Source organism: Natrix helvetica (assembly GCF_964273705.1).
Source record: "Natrix helvetica genome assembly, chromosome: 3".
Lineage (NCBI taxonomy): Eukaryota > Metazoa > Chordata > Lepidosauria > Squamata > Natricidae > Natrix > Natrix helvetica.
The window spans coordinates 136,671,744-136,687,528 of NC_138549.1; the positions used below are offsets into that span (position 1 = coordinate 136,671,744).

The window sequence follows — 15,785 nt, forward strand, 5'->3', positions numbered from 1 at the left end:
CACTAAAGGTGGTAAGGAGGAGGATGGCAAAAAGTTTACGAATCCCTGCTGAGTGAATATGGCTAGTATCATAATGTTATCACCAGAGTGGACATAACTAAATTTTCAGTCTTTTTATTGTGGACTTGGAATGATTAAAGAGCAAAATGAGGGCCTATGTTCACAAATCATTTCATCTTTTCTATAGTCCCAAATGAGAAAGATGCTCTGGGAATTGTCAAAATATAACTAGGGGTCTCCATGTGGCTGATGGACATTATTCACCCTGATTGAAACAGACATGTTTTAGGAAGTAATCATCCCTCCTCCACCCCCAGTAACAGCAATAGCACTTAGACTTATATACCACTTCATAGTTCTTCATAGCCATCTCTAAGTGGTTTACAGAGTCATCATATTGCCCCCAACAATCTGGGTTCTCATTTTACCAACCTCAGAAGGATGAAAGGCTGAGTCAACCTTGAGTCGGTCAGGATCGAACCACTAACCACAGAATTCCCTCACTGGCTGGAGAGGAGAGCCTAGTTATCTGTTAAGCCACTCCTTCAGTTATCCTCAATCCTTAGCACTCCTTCTTACCAACTAGCTTTGACCAGTGATTCAAGTTCTTTTAAACACTGCCATTTTAGACCCAGGGCCTTCTCAGCTTCATCTTTTCTCTCACTCATTTCATCTGGGTCTAATTCCCCACCAAAGTCTCAACTTTTCCTACACCACTTCCCTTGTTGGTTCTGGCCTTAGCCCGCAGACCTTTAAGTGATCAATCTTCACTTCTCCACAATACCTAAAAGTGCAGCTCCAGGACTCTACCTTTCACAGCCTCTTCCTGTTACCATGGAAACCGAAGGATGCAGCAGAAGAAAAGGCTCTCAACTGCTTTTTCCTGGATCATCATGTTGTGGCAGACAGCATTAGCCAAGTGCTGCATCCACGGATCCTTTAGTGCAGTTCTGAAGGAATGTGGCAAATACCGCAACCGGTCAGCAAACTAAGATACAGGCAACTGTACAAAGGAGGTCCAAACTGTAGGCTTCAGTGATGCATGTCCTGGGAATTAATAACTTGTTGAGTCCCATTATTATGAATTCAAAGGGCAACAGTCATTCATGGTACTGGAAAAAAGGAACAAGTGGCATCAATGGCAAGTGGCAATTGACAAAGAGAAGGGAAAATTAAAATTAGCCTGGGAGTCCAACGTTGCCTGATCACCAAACCTAAAAAAAGTGTTTAGAAAGAACTTAAATGAGACACAATTCTAATGCAACATTCCTATACATTTTTCCACAAATCACGTGCATGTTACTGAAACATCAAGAAATTCAAGCACACACACACTTGCAAATTGTGGGGGTCAAGAAAGCAAGTGAAGTTTGTTTGCCTATGCAGAAGAATGGTATTTTACAAACGCTGGGAAATAGATTCCCGTCTCAAAAAAATTAACTGTTTCAATATTTGAATAGAATAACAGAGTTAGAAGGGACCCTCGAGGTCTTCTAGTCCAACCCCCTGCTCAAGCAGAAAACCCTTTTCCTTGGACCAACTATGATACAACTATAAAGTTTGGAAACAAATAATGATAAAAGGCATCCTGGAACCATTCATTTTTCTTCTTGGTCCCTTTAATCCTGGCTACTACATCATATTAGTATCTTTGTTCAAAACAGAACTTAAACACAAGGGACTCTTGCCTTGCCTTTTAAGAATGGGAAAACTAAAGTTCCTCCAATATTTTATCATTCACAACAAAAATAGCCATGATGAAAGATATTGAGAGTAGTATTTTAACTCCATAGAGTCCTCATTCTAGCTCTAACATTTAATTTTTTTCAAAATCCCTGCATCTAATTGCTTGAGTCATTTTATTGATTTATTTGGTCCTTCTCTCAGAGTAGGGAGCTATAAATTTGATATTAAAGTTACCTGAACTCCGAAGAAGCAATGCAGAAGCCAGGATAGTTTTTTTAAAGCAACCATGCTATTTTTTGAATATAAATCTTGGTCAAAAAGAAGTAAGCAATAGGGATACGAAAAAGCCAAAAAATCTTGTTAGGTTCAATTACTCAATTATCTGTGTTTATTTCAAGTCTCCTAACAGTTAAGTTGTATTGTTTCCTTGTTGTGAATGCTGCCAAAAAGAAAGTAAAAGTAAACACATCTAAGTAAATTCAGAAAAAAAGAAAACACCCCCTTCCACTATGTAAGCAACCTATGAAACTTAAGATAACTTTTATCTAAGATCTAGCTTTGTTTTGTAGTCCAATGTTCTCTTTTCTTTCCTTTTCTTTTTTGAAGTTCATAAAATGGAGACAAAGTTCCTTCTATATTTTAACCCTGCCTGTCCTGAAGCTGGATATATATGCATAGATAACACTCCAGAAAATAGGATTCTTGAATTCTATTGGATGGGAATTTTATTTTAACATTTTTAAAATTAGTTTTTTCCTTCTACAACACCTTACAGTCATTATATCAACATTATTATGTCATCATACCTGTACATGTAAACATTATTTCGCTTCTATGTTTATAAACCTTTATACAGAGTTCTACCCCTCCCTCCCTCCCTCCCTCCATATATATATATATTATTCTTGTTTTGCAGCCATTTGTACCAATTGTTCCAAATTTCATAATATCCCAACTCTTCTTTGTCTTTTAATTTTAGTGTTAATTTGTCCATCTCTGCACAATCCCAAAAATTTTGTATCACTAATTCGTCCGAGGGGATATTATTTTGTTTCCAGCATTGGGCAAACGCTATTCTAGCTGTGGTCAGCAGATGTGTTAATATTACTTAATTTTCTTTGTATATTTCCCTTTGATTATTCCCAGCAGAAAGAGTTTGGGTTTGTATTTTATTTGTTCTCCTGTAATTTCTTGCACCCATTTCCAAATTTTTGTCCAATATATTTGAGTTTCCGTGCACGTCCACCATATGTGATAGAAAGTCCCTTGTATTTTTTTACACTTCCAGCAGATCGGATTCATGTTTGGGTACATTTTAGCCAATCTCGTTGGTGGTAAATGCCAACGATAAAACATTTTATACATGTTTTCTTTGAGTGCTACTGATCGTATTAATTTATAATTTGTGTTCCAAATTCTTTCCCAATCCACTAGATCTATATTGTGTCCAAAGTTTTTGGCCCACGCTATCACGCAACCTTTAACTTTTTCTTCTTCTAATGTTACTTCTAACAAATATTTGTAAATTTTTGTAATGAATTTATTTTCCGGGCCAATTAAAATTTTATCTATTTGTTGTAATTCTGTGTATATTACATATTCTTTTACATCTTTTTTGTATCTTGATTGTAGTTAAAGGTATGGCCACCAGACTATATTTTGCTCCTTTAATTCCTGATTTGTTTTCAAATTTCCTTGGATGTCTAAAATTTTACTATATCTAACCATTTTCGATAGATCTAGTATATTGGGATGTGTCATGGCTTCCATAGTGGAAAGTCATGTCGGTATTTTCATATAGTATTTTTCTCTAATTTTATTCCAGACCTGTATCAGTGCATCTCTAATATAGTGTCTATGAAAGTATTCTTGTTTATTTTTACCCTCTTCCCATAGGAAAAAGTGCCATCCCATTTGCAAATTGTGGCCCTCTAATGTTAGTATTCTTTTATTTTTTAGTATTCTTTTATTTTTTAAATTTATCCAATCCCTGATCCATGTTAGTGCTGCTGCTTTGTAATAAAGTTCCCAGTCAGGGAGTCATCCTGTAGAGCTTTCAACTTTATTCTGGCTTTCTTCCCTTGCCATATAAATTTTAATATAATCTTGTTCAATTCAATTAAAAAAAATAAATATATTTTAATATAATCTTGTTCAATTCAATTAAAAAAAATTCTAATTTTATGGGGATTGTTTGAAATAAGTATAATAGTCTCGGTAATACATTCATTTTTATCACTGCTATTTTCCCTAATAATGATAGTTGTAGTTTTCCCCATAATTCTAGATCTTTTTTTATTTGTTGCACTAATTTTGTATAATTATTTTATTTTATAGTTGAGTACTTTGCAATTAGCCATATTCCAATATATTTAATTTTCTTTGCTGCTTGCAGTCCTATTATTCTTTATAATTATTTTGTTCTTCCTTCAAATTTTTAGTTATCATTTTAGTCTTTTCTCTATTAATCTTTGACCCTGCTATATCTCCATATTTTTCTAATTCTTGTATTAAACTATTTCCTGTTTCTAGCAGATCTTCTATAATGAATACCAAATCATCTGCAAAGTTCTGACTTTTATACTCCTCTCTTTTAATTTTAGTTCTTCTTATCTCCAAATTTTGTCAAATTCTTATTAGCAGACTTTCAAGCATCAGGATAAATAGCAGAGGTGATAGTGGGCAACCCTGCCTTACTCCTTTCATTATTTTAAAGGTCTCTGTACTTTCCCCATTTAATAATATATTTGCCCTTTGGGTAGAATATATCGTTTCTATTAATCTTTCAAATTGGTCGCCTAATTTCATATTCTTAATTTGTTGCATCATGAATTCCCAATTTAAGTTGTCAAATGCCTTCTGTGCATCCAGAAAAACAAGTGCCACTTGTTTCTCTGGATGCGCCTCATAGTACTCTAAGATATTTGCTACTATTCTGGTATTATTCCTAATTTGTCTTGTTGGGAGAAATCTACTTTGGTCTGGATGTATATAGTCATTTAATAGTTTTTTCAATCTCTCCACTATTATTGTTGTGAATATTTTATAGTTGGCATTTAACAATGAGATTGGCCTATTGTTTTGAATCTGTTTTTTATCTGTACCTTCTTTAAATATTAATGTAATATATGCTTCCCTCCATGAATCCGGTATTTTTGCTTTCATCAGTGCCTCATTATACATCTCCAACATCAAGGGTTCTATCAATTCATTCAATTCATCTATTATTTTATACCATTCTGCTGGAAATCCATCTGGGCCTGGCATTTTATTATTTTTCTGTTTTTTGATTGCCCGTTTCAATTCTAGTTTCGTTATTTTTTTTTTTACATTTCTTTCATGTCTTCTGTTATTGACGGTGTTTCTTCTCCATTCAGATATTCTTTTATTTGTTTTTCATCTGCTTGTTCCCCTTTATACAGATTCTCAAAGTACTTGTGTGCAATATTTTTCTTCCCTTCCATTGTATGTTGTAATTCACCAGTTTCCTCTTGAAGTTGATATATTAATCTTTTTTTTCTCTCTTTTCTCAATCTGTATGACAACCACCTCCCCGGTTTATTTGCTTGCTCAAAAAAGTTTTGTTTTGTTAGTTTTAGGCCCTTTACCATTTCTTCCTGGTCTGATATATTTAATTTATATTTTGCTAACATCCAAACCTTTCTAATTTTGTCATTCTGTGGCTTATTTTGTAATTCTATTTCTACATTTTTAATTTCCTCCTCTAATATCTTCTGTTGTGCCCATTTCTCTTTGTTTCTTTTTGCTGAATACGCTATAATAATTCCGTGGGAATAAGCTTTCATGGTGTCCCATAGACTTTGTATAGATGTCTGTTTTTTGTGTTTTCCTTAAGGAATAGCTCCAATTTGTTTCTACATTTTTGAATACATTCTTTTTCTTTTAATATTTGCAAATTTAACATCCATCTTCGTCTAGTTTTTTTTCCTTCCCAAATTATTTTAATGGGGTTGTGATCTGCCCACAATTTGGTAATATTTCAATTGTATGCATTTCTGCCCCAATTTACCCATTCATCCATGCCATATCAATCCGTGACCAGGATTGATGTGGATTGGAGTAAAAGGTAAATTGTTTTTTTTCTGGTTCCATTTTTCTCCAAATATCTATTAAATTTAGCTCCTCCATCATCAGTTGTTGGTAATACTTTTTTTATTTTTAGTTTTTTTGTCACTTACGTAACGTTTTTTACTGTCCACTATGGCATTATAATCTCCTATTATACAAATATTCCTCAATCCAATTTCTCTATTTTTTTCGTGTAGTTATTTATAAAAGTCCTTCTGATTTTTGTTTGGGGCATATATTGCTACCAGTAGTACTGATTTTTGGTTTCACCATATCGCTATCATTAATATTCTTCCCTTTGGGTCTGCATAAATTAAATTTGTCTTTATCCCATCTTTAACATATATCGCTATCCCTTTTCTCTTTTCTTCTGTTGATGCTGGATATAATTTTCCTAATTTAGGACATTCCAGGTATTTTATGTCTTGTTTTTTAATGTGTGTTTCCTGTAAGCATATTATATCTGCTTTTTGCTTTGTTAATTTTGCCCCGATACGCTTTCTTTTTGTTGGCGAATTTAAACCATTAATATTTACTGACAATAATTGAATTTCTTCTTCCATCCTCCTAATTCTCTGCCTGTCTTTATTTTTTATTAACTCTAATTTCTTTTTTGGCTCCTTGTTTTTGGTCTCACTTCCTTCTCTCTTTGTTGCTCTTTCTCCTCCCTACTACTTTCTCCTTGTTCTCCTTCCATTGTTCTCTGTTGTTGTTCTTCCTGGCTTCTATATTCCAACTCCTCCTTATTGCTCTGTTCTTCTTCCGGACCTACTAGTTGCTCAAAGAAATCTTATGCCTTCTCCAGATTGTCAACTTTAATCCTTTTCTCCTGCCAAGTTACCAGCATCCCTTCAGGTACCAACCACCTAAATAGTATGTCTTGTTTAATCAGTTGTGTCGCCAGAAATAGACCGTTGGCTTACCTGAATGGTGTTCTCTAGGTGCTGCGGGAGTATCAAGCAAGCATGGGTTAACTTCAGCTTGCTGCCCAAGGACTGAGTTCAAATCTTTGTGTAGCCATGCCTCCTGTTCCCCTCAGAAGCTTGTGGGAGCTTCAAGAGCTCCTCCATGGCTGTTTCTACCGAGTAGAGCTTCTTGTCCACCCCACTAGGATTGGCCAATGACTCAGGTTGAAGCCATTGTCGCTGGGTGATATCCAGGAACAGCTGTGGCGCAGGAACCAACTCCTGAGGAGGAGTGATTTCTTTAAAGAGGCCTGCGCCTGGATCCCCCGGCCCTATAGTCTCCTTGTTACCCTGATCCATGGCATTCTTATCCGATTGGGCGGGAAGACCCATTTGGATGGATGAAGCCCTAGCCTTGGTCAGAATGGCCTTGAACACCGTAGGCTTAAATAGGCCAGACAATGCGGGGGCATCGGGGGCTGGATTCTCGTCCTCTGACAGATCAGGGGCATCCTGTCCACTCTCCTCATCAGACATCTCACTGACCACTGAGGAGGCAGGAGGGGAGACCCCAGAGGATTGAGGGAGAACTCCAGTGTTCTACCCTCTAGCATTGGCTTTGCTCAGGAGGGGCAAGGATAAACCCAGTTGTTGGATGCCATTGGCAAGCCCCTGTGATATTGCCCGTTCAACCACCTCCTGCATTGCTTGGGATAAATCAGGAGCCCCCCTAGCTGCAGGACCAGCAGGGGAAACCTCTTCCCCCATTAGGGAGCAGGCCTCTTCCAAATTTACCTCCTCCAGAGTGGAAATAAGAGACCAGGGGGAAGCACTGGAAGGTCGGGAGAGAATCCAAAATCCCCATCGTCTGCCAGAGAAGGGGAGGCCTCCCGTGAAGTCTGCACCAAGGGAATGTCTGCAGAAACTGGTGGAATAGGTGGTTCCCTGGTTTGCACAGCTTGTGCCTGGGCACTAGCTGCCTTCTGGAACTGTTTCTCCAGGGCCTTCTGTCTCCTTTCTGCCAACTTTTCTGCAGCTTTGGAGGCTTTCTTGGCCTGTGGCTGTTTCCCTTTTGCAGGGCAGCCTGCACTGTTCCCTTTGGCAGCAGGGATGGGCCTGCTGCGTTTGTTAGGAGGAGGCTCAGCTTGATACTTGTTTTCAGGCACGTTCTTATTGGCCATGTTACACTTTTGCAGTCAGAGCTTCAGATGAGAGGATCCCAATAATGCAATAGCTCTGGAAGTCCGCCCCTTCAATTTAGTCCCAGTCCAGAGGAAAATGGGGCCTTGCCGGGATCAGCAACAGTCAGCAATATTTTGGCGCCAAAACAAAAGTTCCGAGGCGCTGAAGATCTGCACAGTGGTAAAGTAAGGAATGGCCTGAGAGAGCCAAACTCCTTGCAGCCGCTTTCAGTAGTCTTCCTGGGGAGGGGGGACCTGCCTGGAGACCCAGAGCAAGATCCCAAATTAAAAAGCCCTCCCAGCGGCGATCTGCTGTGGAACTAGGCTGCGGCAAAGCAAACGGCTTGAAAATAAAGTGCACCACTTTTTTCTGCCCAAAATGGCCGCCTCAAGCTACAGAGTGCACCGGGGAGCTGCCTGCAGATCAGAGAGCTCAGTAGAGCCTCTGTTCTAATTTTAAAACACCTGCAGCAAAAGTGGAGGGTTCCCTACCTGCCTACCTGCCCTCGGAGCTCGCCAGCAGCCACTGACAAGCCTCCCGGGGATGCCTCAACCGTGGTGGTCGCGGAAGGCAGCCGCACTCTGAGCACCTGTCCCGCACTTCAATTAGGTGTGAACTTTATCCAGTTATATTTAGAATGAATCCTAACACTATCTGCTAAACACAAAAATAAGAAAAGAAGCTACACTAACTGTTTGAAGAGTTCAATTTGCTGCTCAAGGTTTGGAACTCCCCAACTGCATCCTTTTAGGGCGACTGAGTTTTTAAAACTGAGCTCCTGAGGGGAACAGGAGGTGTGGCTACACAAAGATTTGAACTCAGTCCTTGGGCAGCAAGCTGAAGTTAACCCATGCTTGCTTGGACATTCCAAGCAGCGCCTAGGAGAATGATAGTCTCTCCATTGCTCCCTCACTCTTTGTGGGATTTGTTTCAGGGTTTGTATCTCTTTTCCTTTGTACACCATCGTCTCGTCTCTTGTTATTCTATAAATTATATCTCTCACTTTTTTCCTTGTGAATCTAATGTGTACTTCTCTAGGCAATTGGTGTCTTCTGGCATAATTAGTGCTTCCCTTTATATATCGTTCAATTCATTTAGGATCTCATGCTTGTCTCTCTGTATCATCTCTGCTATTAATTCCAACATTATCATTTGTAAATCTTCCTCTTTTGTCTCTGTTACATTCTGGAATCGGAGATAAAATGCTGCACGATCCATTTCTTCTAAGTTTTTGGTTGATGTTTTCATCTGCTGTTCAACTAAGTCTAGTTTCTTCTCTGTTTGTTCTGTTCTTTTTTCTACTGCTTTTATTGACTGTTCATTTTTTCCAGTGTTTGTTGTATTATTCCCATTTTGTCATCTAATTTCTATATGTCATTTTTAACTTCATTTTTCATTTCACTCATCTCTATTTTCATTTCATTCATATCCGTTTTCAATTCACTGCGGTTTTTAGCTACTGCCTCTTGAAGCTTGGTCATAGTTTCTTGGATGGTTAGCAATGCTGCCTGCACATTTTCGATATTCGATCCAGAATCTGGTTTTTCCATTGTAGCCATTCCTTCTGTTGACCTTTGGGATGCTGGAGAAGCAGTCAATACCTTTGTCGCTGGATTTACAGTTGTCTTTTTCCCGGCTTTCAAGCTCAACCCCTCCAAGACGGAGTGGCTGTGGCTACCGGCGCCCCGGTTCAACCAGTGGGTTCCATCACTGGCCATCGGGGCGAACAACTGGCCCCCGTGGAGCGGGCACGCAATTTGGGCGTCCTCCTGGATGCCCGGCTGTCGATGGATGACCATGTGACAGCCGTGGCAAGGGGGGCGTTCCACCAGGTTCGCCTGGTGCGGCAATTGTGTCCCCTATTGGACCGGGACGCCCTTCACACAGTCACCCATGCGCTAGTGACGTCCCGACTGGACTATTGCAATGCTCTCTACATGGGGCTTCCCTTGAGATGCACCCAAAGACTGCAGCTGGTCCAGAATGCGGCCGCGCGGGCAATCATGGGAAGTTCTAGGTACTCCCATATAACACCTCTCCTGCGCGGGCTGCACTGGCTACCTGTGGCTTTTCGGGTGCGTTTCAAGGTGTTGATTATCATCTTTAAAGCGCTCCATGGCACAGGACCTAGCTATCTGCGGGATCGCATCCTACCCCACACATCCCTGCGGCTGATTCGCTCTCACAGAGGGGGACTCCTCCGGGTGCCGTCCACTAGGCAATGCCAGCGGGCGGCGCCCAGGAGTAGGGCCTTCTCTGTGATGGGCCCGACCCTCTGGAATGACCTCCCCCCCGACTTCAGAACAACCACCGATCTCCGCTCCTTCCTCAAGAAACTGAAGACCCACCTGTTCCACTTAGCTGGCCTGGCCTAACCGTAGCTTTAATCTTTAATCTTTCTGGCCTGTATTTTAAATTTTTGGGGGTAGGCTCCTTAGGTTGCTTTTTAATTTTTATTATTATTGTACAGCTTTACATTTAATTTGTTTTTAGGGGTATTTAAGATTTTCTATTTTGTATATGGTTTTTTAACTGCTGTCTGTACACCGCCCCGAGTCCCTTCGGGGAGAGGGGGCGGTCTATAAATTCAATAAAATTCAAAATTCAAATTCAAATGTTGTTGTGATACTCGCCATCTCTTTTTAAAAATTCTCTTGTTCTTTTAATATATTATATGTTGACCCAAATTAGCATCCAATATCTTGACTGTTATTTTTATTTCAACTTATCTTTTTTTCCCTATCAATATACTCCCCCCCCCTCTTTTTATCACAATCCCAAATTTGCTACTAATAGGCTATAAACTGTTACATTAGATATTACTGATAATATAATATATATGCTTTGCTGTTAAGTTTTTTTAAAAAATAATTCCTTAACTTAGCTTGTTTTATCGATAATAATCCACAAACAGTAGTCCTAAAGCAGTATAAGCAACTTAAATAATGTATGTATGTATGTATGTATGTATGTATGTATGTATGTATGTATGTATCAGTGACGTGCAGTCAGGTGAGGCAAGTGAGGCACAGCCTCACCGCTCTCATCATGAAAAGAAAAAAAATGTAAAAGGAAAAAGCTGAGGTAGTTGCTGCCTCACAGTGGATGACTCTGCTCAACTGTTAAAAAAAGCCTCTAAAAAAGCACCCTCTAGTATGAGGCAGGAGAACTGCATGCCTCATCTAGTCTGACTTTAGGCGTTTTATGATCACTCGAGCAGAGTTAAGCAAGGGTTAAAAGCCTAAAAATTCCTGACGTAGGTGAGGTACACAGTTCCCCTGCCTCATAGTAGAGGGTACTTTTTAGAGGCTTTTTTTAACAGTTAAGCAGAGTCATCCACGGAAGCCAGGTAAAGAGCCATGCTGTAGCACACACACTTTCCCCCACCTCTTTCTTTTGGAAGGCTCGGATCGGCTCCCCTCTGGTTTCTCTGCCTCTCCTCTCACCCGAGCCTACCAGCAGGAGGTGAGTGGGTGGGCTTTATTGCATTCCAGGCATTTCCCACCCAGACAGCAGGCTGCATTTGCAATGGTGGAGGTGTTTGGGGAAGGCAGCAGGGGAATGGGGAGGATGGCAGAGGCGCTACTTTCAAGCCACTGGAAAAGATATCCAATCCAACTTTTGTGTGTGTGTTTGTTTGTTTGAGAGTGAGTGAGAGAGGGAAGGGGGTAGGAGAGATAGTCCAATCCAACTTGTGTGTGTGTGTCCGTGTGTGCTTGAGAGAAGGGGAGGGAGAGAGGGAGGGAGGAGGGGAAGGGAGAAGAAAAAGAAAATGAAAAAATGAAAGTTTTTTTATTTCCAAAAGAGAAAAACAAATGGTCATTTAAAACGGAACTGAGCATGCCTGGCCGTGGAATTCTGGGAGTTGAAGTCCACAAGTCTAAAAATATTTGAAACCCACCACTGTGTTCAGTGCCTCACCAGCCATAAACCTCACCGCACATCACTGGTATGTATGTATATATATATATATATATATTTATATATATCTATATATCTATATATCTATATATCTATATATCTATATATCTATATATCTATATATCTATATATCTATATATCTATATATCTATATATCTATATCTATATCTATATCTATATCTATATCTATATCTATATCTATATATATATATATATATATATATATATATATATATATAAAATTCAATAACAATCGGTAATAATAAGGAAAAAGCAGAGAGAGAGAAGGACAGAGAGGAAGCCTCAGTACTCAGTACTCATTTATACCAACAGTGCTATAGCTTAAGAATGCAATTATTTCATTATATCCTTAGTGTAATTACTGCAATTAATTCAAATAGATATTTATAACCATAGATATATATATAAGGATATCCACAAGCTTTCCACTTACTTGTTTATAAATATAAATATAGATTTGAGTACTTTTTATATGTATTATAAATATTATAGATAAATATTATATACAATTGTAACTTATTTCACTAAACTATTAATGCAGTCAATTCGTTCAACACCTTTTCTTTTGCTTTTTTTAAAAAAAGTTCTGGGTTGAATTACTTTTCTTTTCAGTCTTTGCAAAATTGTCCGCGCTCTTCTGTTCTAAATAGTTTTAGATAATTTCAGCACAGCTGTTGCATCAGCCTTCCCCTTCCGTTTCGTTGTCCTCTTCTTTTTCCTAACTGCTATCTGTGAGCTGCCACCCCCAAAGCACACTACCGTTCTCCAAGTCCTCCTTCTTTCTTGGTTTCTTTTCCACCGCTTGAGTCTGTATGTCTTAGAGTCAGTTTGTGCTCTTTCTTGTTGTCTCCCCTCCGATCGCTCACTTATGCCAATTAGTTCTTTTGGGCCGGTCTTTGCCTCTAAAAATCTGCCGCTCTCATTCTTACAGGTGGCCACTTGGTTATAGGGCTCTCACCCGATCTCTAGAGACTCACTGCTTTGCCCGTTCTTCTATGCGATCTTCCTTTCCTGCCAACACTCACTGCTGTTTCCACTTGCAAGCCAATCCACTAATCCACTCGACACAACAGATTGATTAAATTCTTCCTTCCCCTTTTAGATAGTTTGTAGAGACTTCAAGTCCGCCATTGCAACAAGGCAGACGCTTACATGCCGGATTAAAAGGGTATCCCCACATCGCAGTGGGCGGTCGCCCTCCACCTTGTTAGTCCTAGGGTTTCCCTACTCCTCCGCGCCTCTCTCCAAGATCAGCGTACTCCCGCAGGGGTCCTTCAAACGTGTAGATTGAGATAAGAAGTCAGAGCCCTGATTTCTTCCCCACACTCGTCCCGACTTCACCACCCGGAAGATGGGAATTTTAATATTAGCTTATATTATAACTACTCAAATGATTTGACTTGCCCACAATAATGGCCATCTTTTTTGGGGGGGGGGGAACAACCAAAAATACTTCCCCACTATCTGGAGAGTAGAAATGAGAAGAATTACTTTTTACAATATTGCAATTTACTAATGTTTATACATGTATTTTTGTTGCTAGCATTGCTGATATATTTAAAACTCTTCACCAATCTCATATTATTGTTAGAAAAGCCTTCATTGATCATTTGTCTCTGTGTTGTATCTGATTTTAGAATAACAGAGTTGAAAGGGACCTTGGAGGTCTTCTAGTCCAACCTCCTGCCTAGGCAAGAAACCCTACACCACTTCAGACAAATGGTTATCCAACAACTTTAAAACTTCCAGTGTTGGAGCATTCACAACTTCTGCAGCCAAGTTGTTCCACTGACATTTCTAACTGTCAGGAAACTTCTCCTTAGTTCTAAGTTGCTTCTCTCCTTGATTAGTTTCCACTTTGCTGTAATTTATTTTCATACTCTTCTCTAAGGAACTTTAAACATAAATGTGTCTCTCAACAATTACACATTTTTACAGATTAATCCTAACAAGTATGATAGGCTGAAAGTGAATAAAACTTGTTATAATCAATCTGGATCTCTACAGACCAAGCTGATACACTTGTTTTACCTGCTTTCTTGATGTCATTTGCTGTATGTGTATGGGGGGGGCGGAGAGAGGGTTAGTTTTTATATTGTGCTCATCTGTGAATATGTATTGTGAAAATTAATGTGGACATTAATTTACAATTCTGAATAATTCAACATTTGTAGGTAGCAGAATTCTATTATTTCCGTATCATAGTAGAGAAGTAGGTGGGAGGGTAGCAATTCAAAATAAGACTATATGGCTGCTAAAGATATGCATAACATTTTATTAATTTCTGGAGAAAAAGTTTTGCACTTACCTTTGAATACAAATAGTATAATGGTAGCATTTTTAAGCTAGGGAGAACCATGAGGGTAGCTGGGGAGAAAGTTGAAAAATGCCAAGTGTGTGGGGCGAAAGTCAGGTCAAACAATAAATTACAAATTGATAATTTGTAATCAATATCACTGTAAATCAATAGGTCTTTTCCGCAGTTATTTTTACAACTGATAACATTAGTCTTTATGTCACATTTAAACAAGTTTGTAATCACCACAATGCACAGATGCTGATGCTCTAAATAGGCTGATTAACTTACACAATAATCTTAAAACAGGCTGGTACATTAAAGTAAAATTCTACACTTAATCTTTGTCTTTGGAAGTCTGCAGTTTTAACTGTATGCAACTATCCCTGTAGATCCTTTTTCTTCTAATCGTAGTTGCTGAAAAACTGAATGTGTGCATGGGCCGTAGAATATTTTATTATATAAATATTAACTTAATCAGTAAAAACAGTTCTTTGAAAGAGAAAAAATGGGTAGCAAATCATTTCAATTTGGATATATAGATATAAATATATTTGTGTCCCCTTCATCACTGTTATGGGTGCTAGCTATAATGAATTAATATGTTTAATAGGTAAGAGTAGAAGAACAAATAAATCAGTTCCATCACTTTTCCAAACATGTCCAAGATCAGTCATCAAATGGTCATAAATGTATTAGAGGAATTTAATAACTTGGAAGACAGTTCCTATCTATGGAGCAAGAATAAGCACATATCAGCAAAAATGCACATCAAAGTACTCTTAGTGAAGATGCCCAAAATCAAATAAACAACTAAACAGGTTTCTAAGCACTGGTTCGAATACCCTAAGGAAAGGAAACCTGCATTTTTGAGGGAAATTATCTTGTTTGTTTGGCTTTCAATATTCAATATTTTAACAATTTGAAGATAAGCATATAAATTTAAAATACAAAGGAGGTAAATCAGGGTAAGCTCACATATTTCACCTATGACTTGCAGCTGCTAAGTTTGAAGGATGATGGAAGACTCCCAAATCAAATCCAGAATGAACTTTCATGCCTTCTATCTCAAGGGAGTTTTGTGCATTGGAAATCAATGTATAGTTTTCAATTCAGCCGCCCATTTAATGAAGTCTCATCACAGCATCAACGAATATATTCACTTGCCACATCAAGCATTTCTTAGGGCCACATCTGAACTGAAGATCTACTAGAGGCATGTTGACCCCGTAAAACAACTCGCCCTCTTGCTTGTTCAGTGACTCACAATCCTAAATTCCTCGACTTCTGGTTCCCCCACTGGCTCCATTCCTTTAAAGCAGTGTTTCCCAGCCAAGGCTGGGAAACACTGCTTTTAAACCTTCCCTTTCAGCGTTGCTATTGTAACCCATTTCCGTCCTTTAGTTCATCCCTGTCCTCCAAGCCTCAACCTTTTCCTGCATCGGCTCTGGCTCCAGACTCAACTGCCCCTTCTACCTTTAATGCACAAACGTCCCAAGAGCGCGTAGTTTCAGGCGCTGGGTCTCTTTCTTACCGTTCCCAAAAAAGGCGACTCGAGAGATGGAGAGAGAGAGAGAGTCGGCGTCCGTATTTCGCTGGACCATCCTGTTATGACAGGCAGCATCAATCAAGCGTCGCATCCACCGATGCGCCTTTTCGTTTTTCGTTTACGGAAGAGGCAAAAG

The 15,785-nt window shown here is 39.1% G+C and overlaps 1 protein-coding gene across 3 annotated transcripts in view; it reads right to left on the reverse strand.

The window, feature by feature from the left end:
- PHTF1 (putative homeodomain transcription factor 1) overlaps positions 1–1,139 on the reverse strand; it is a 28,494-nt gene extending 27,355 nt beyond the window's left edge. The window contains exon 1 of one of the 3 annotated variants that reach the window (XM_081946518.1): positions 811–1,139. In XM_081946518.1, coding sequence (XP_081802644.1) covers positions 811–836 — 26 coding nt within the window. In that variant the 5' untranslated portion in view covers positions 837–1,139. The remainder of the gene's footprint in view (positions 1–810) is intronic. The other 2 variants (XM_081946517.1, XM_081946516.1) reach the window with 2 other exon arrangements.
- Positions 1,140–15,785: the final 14,646 nt, after the last annotated feature.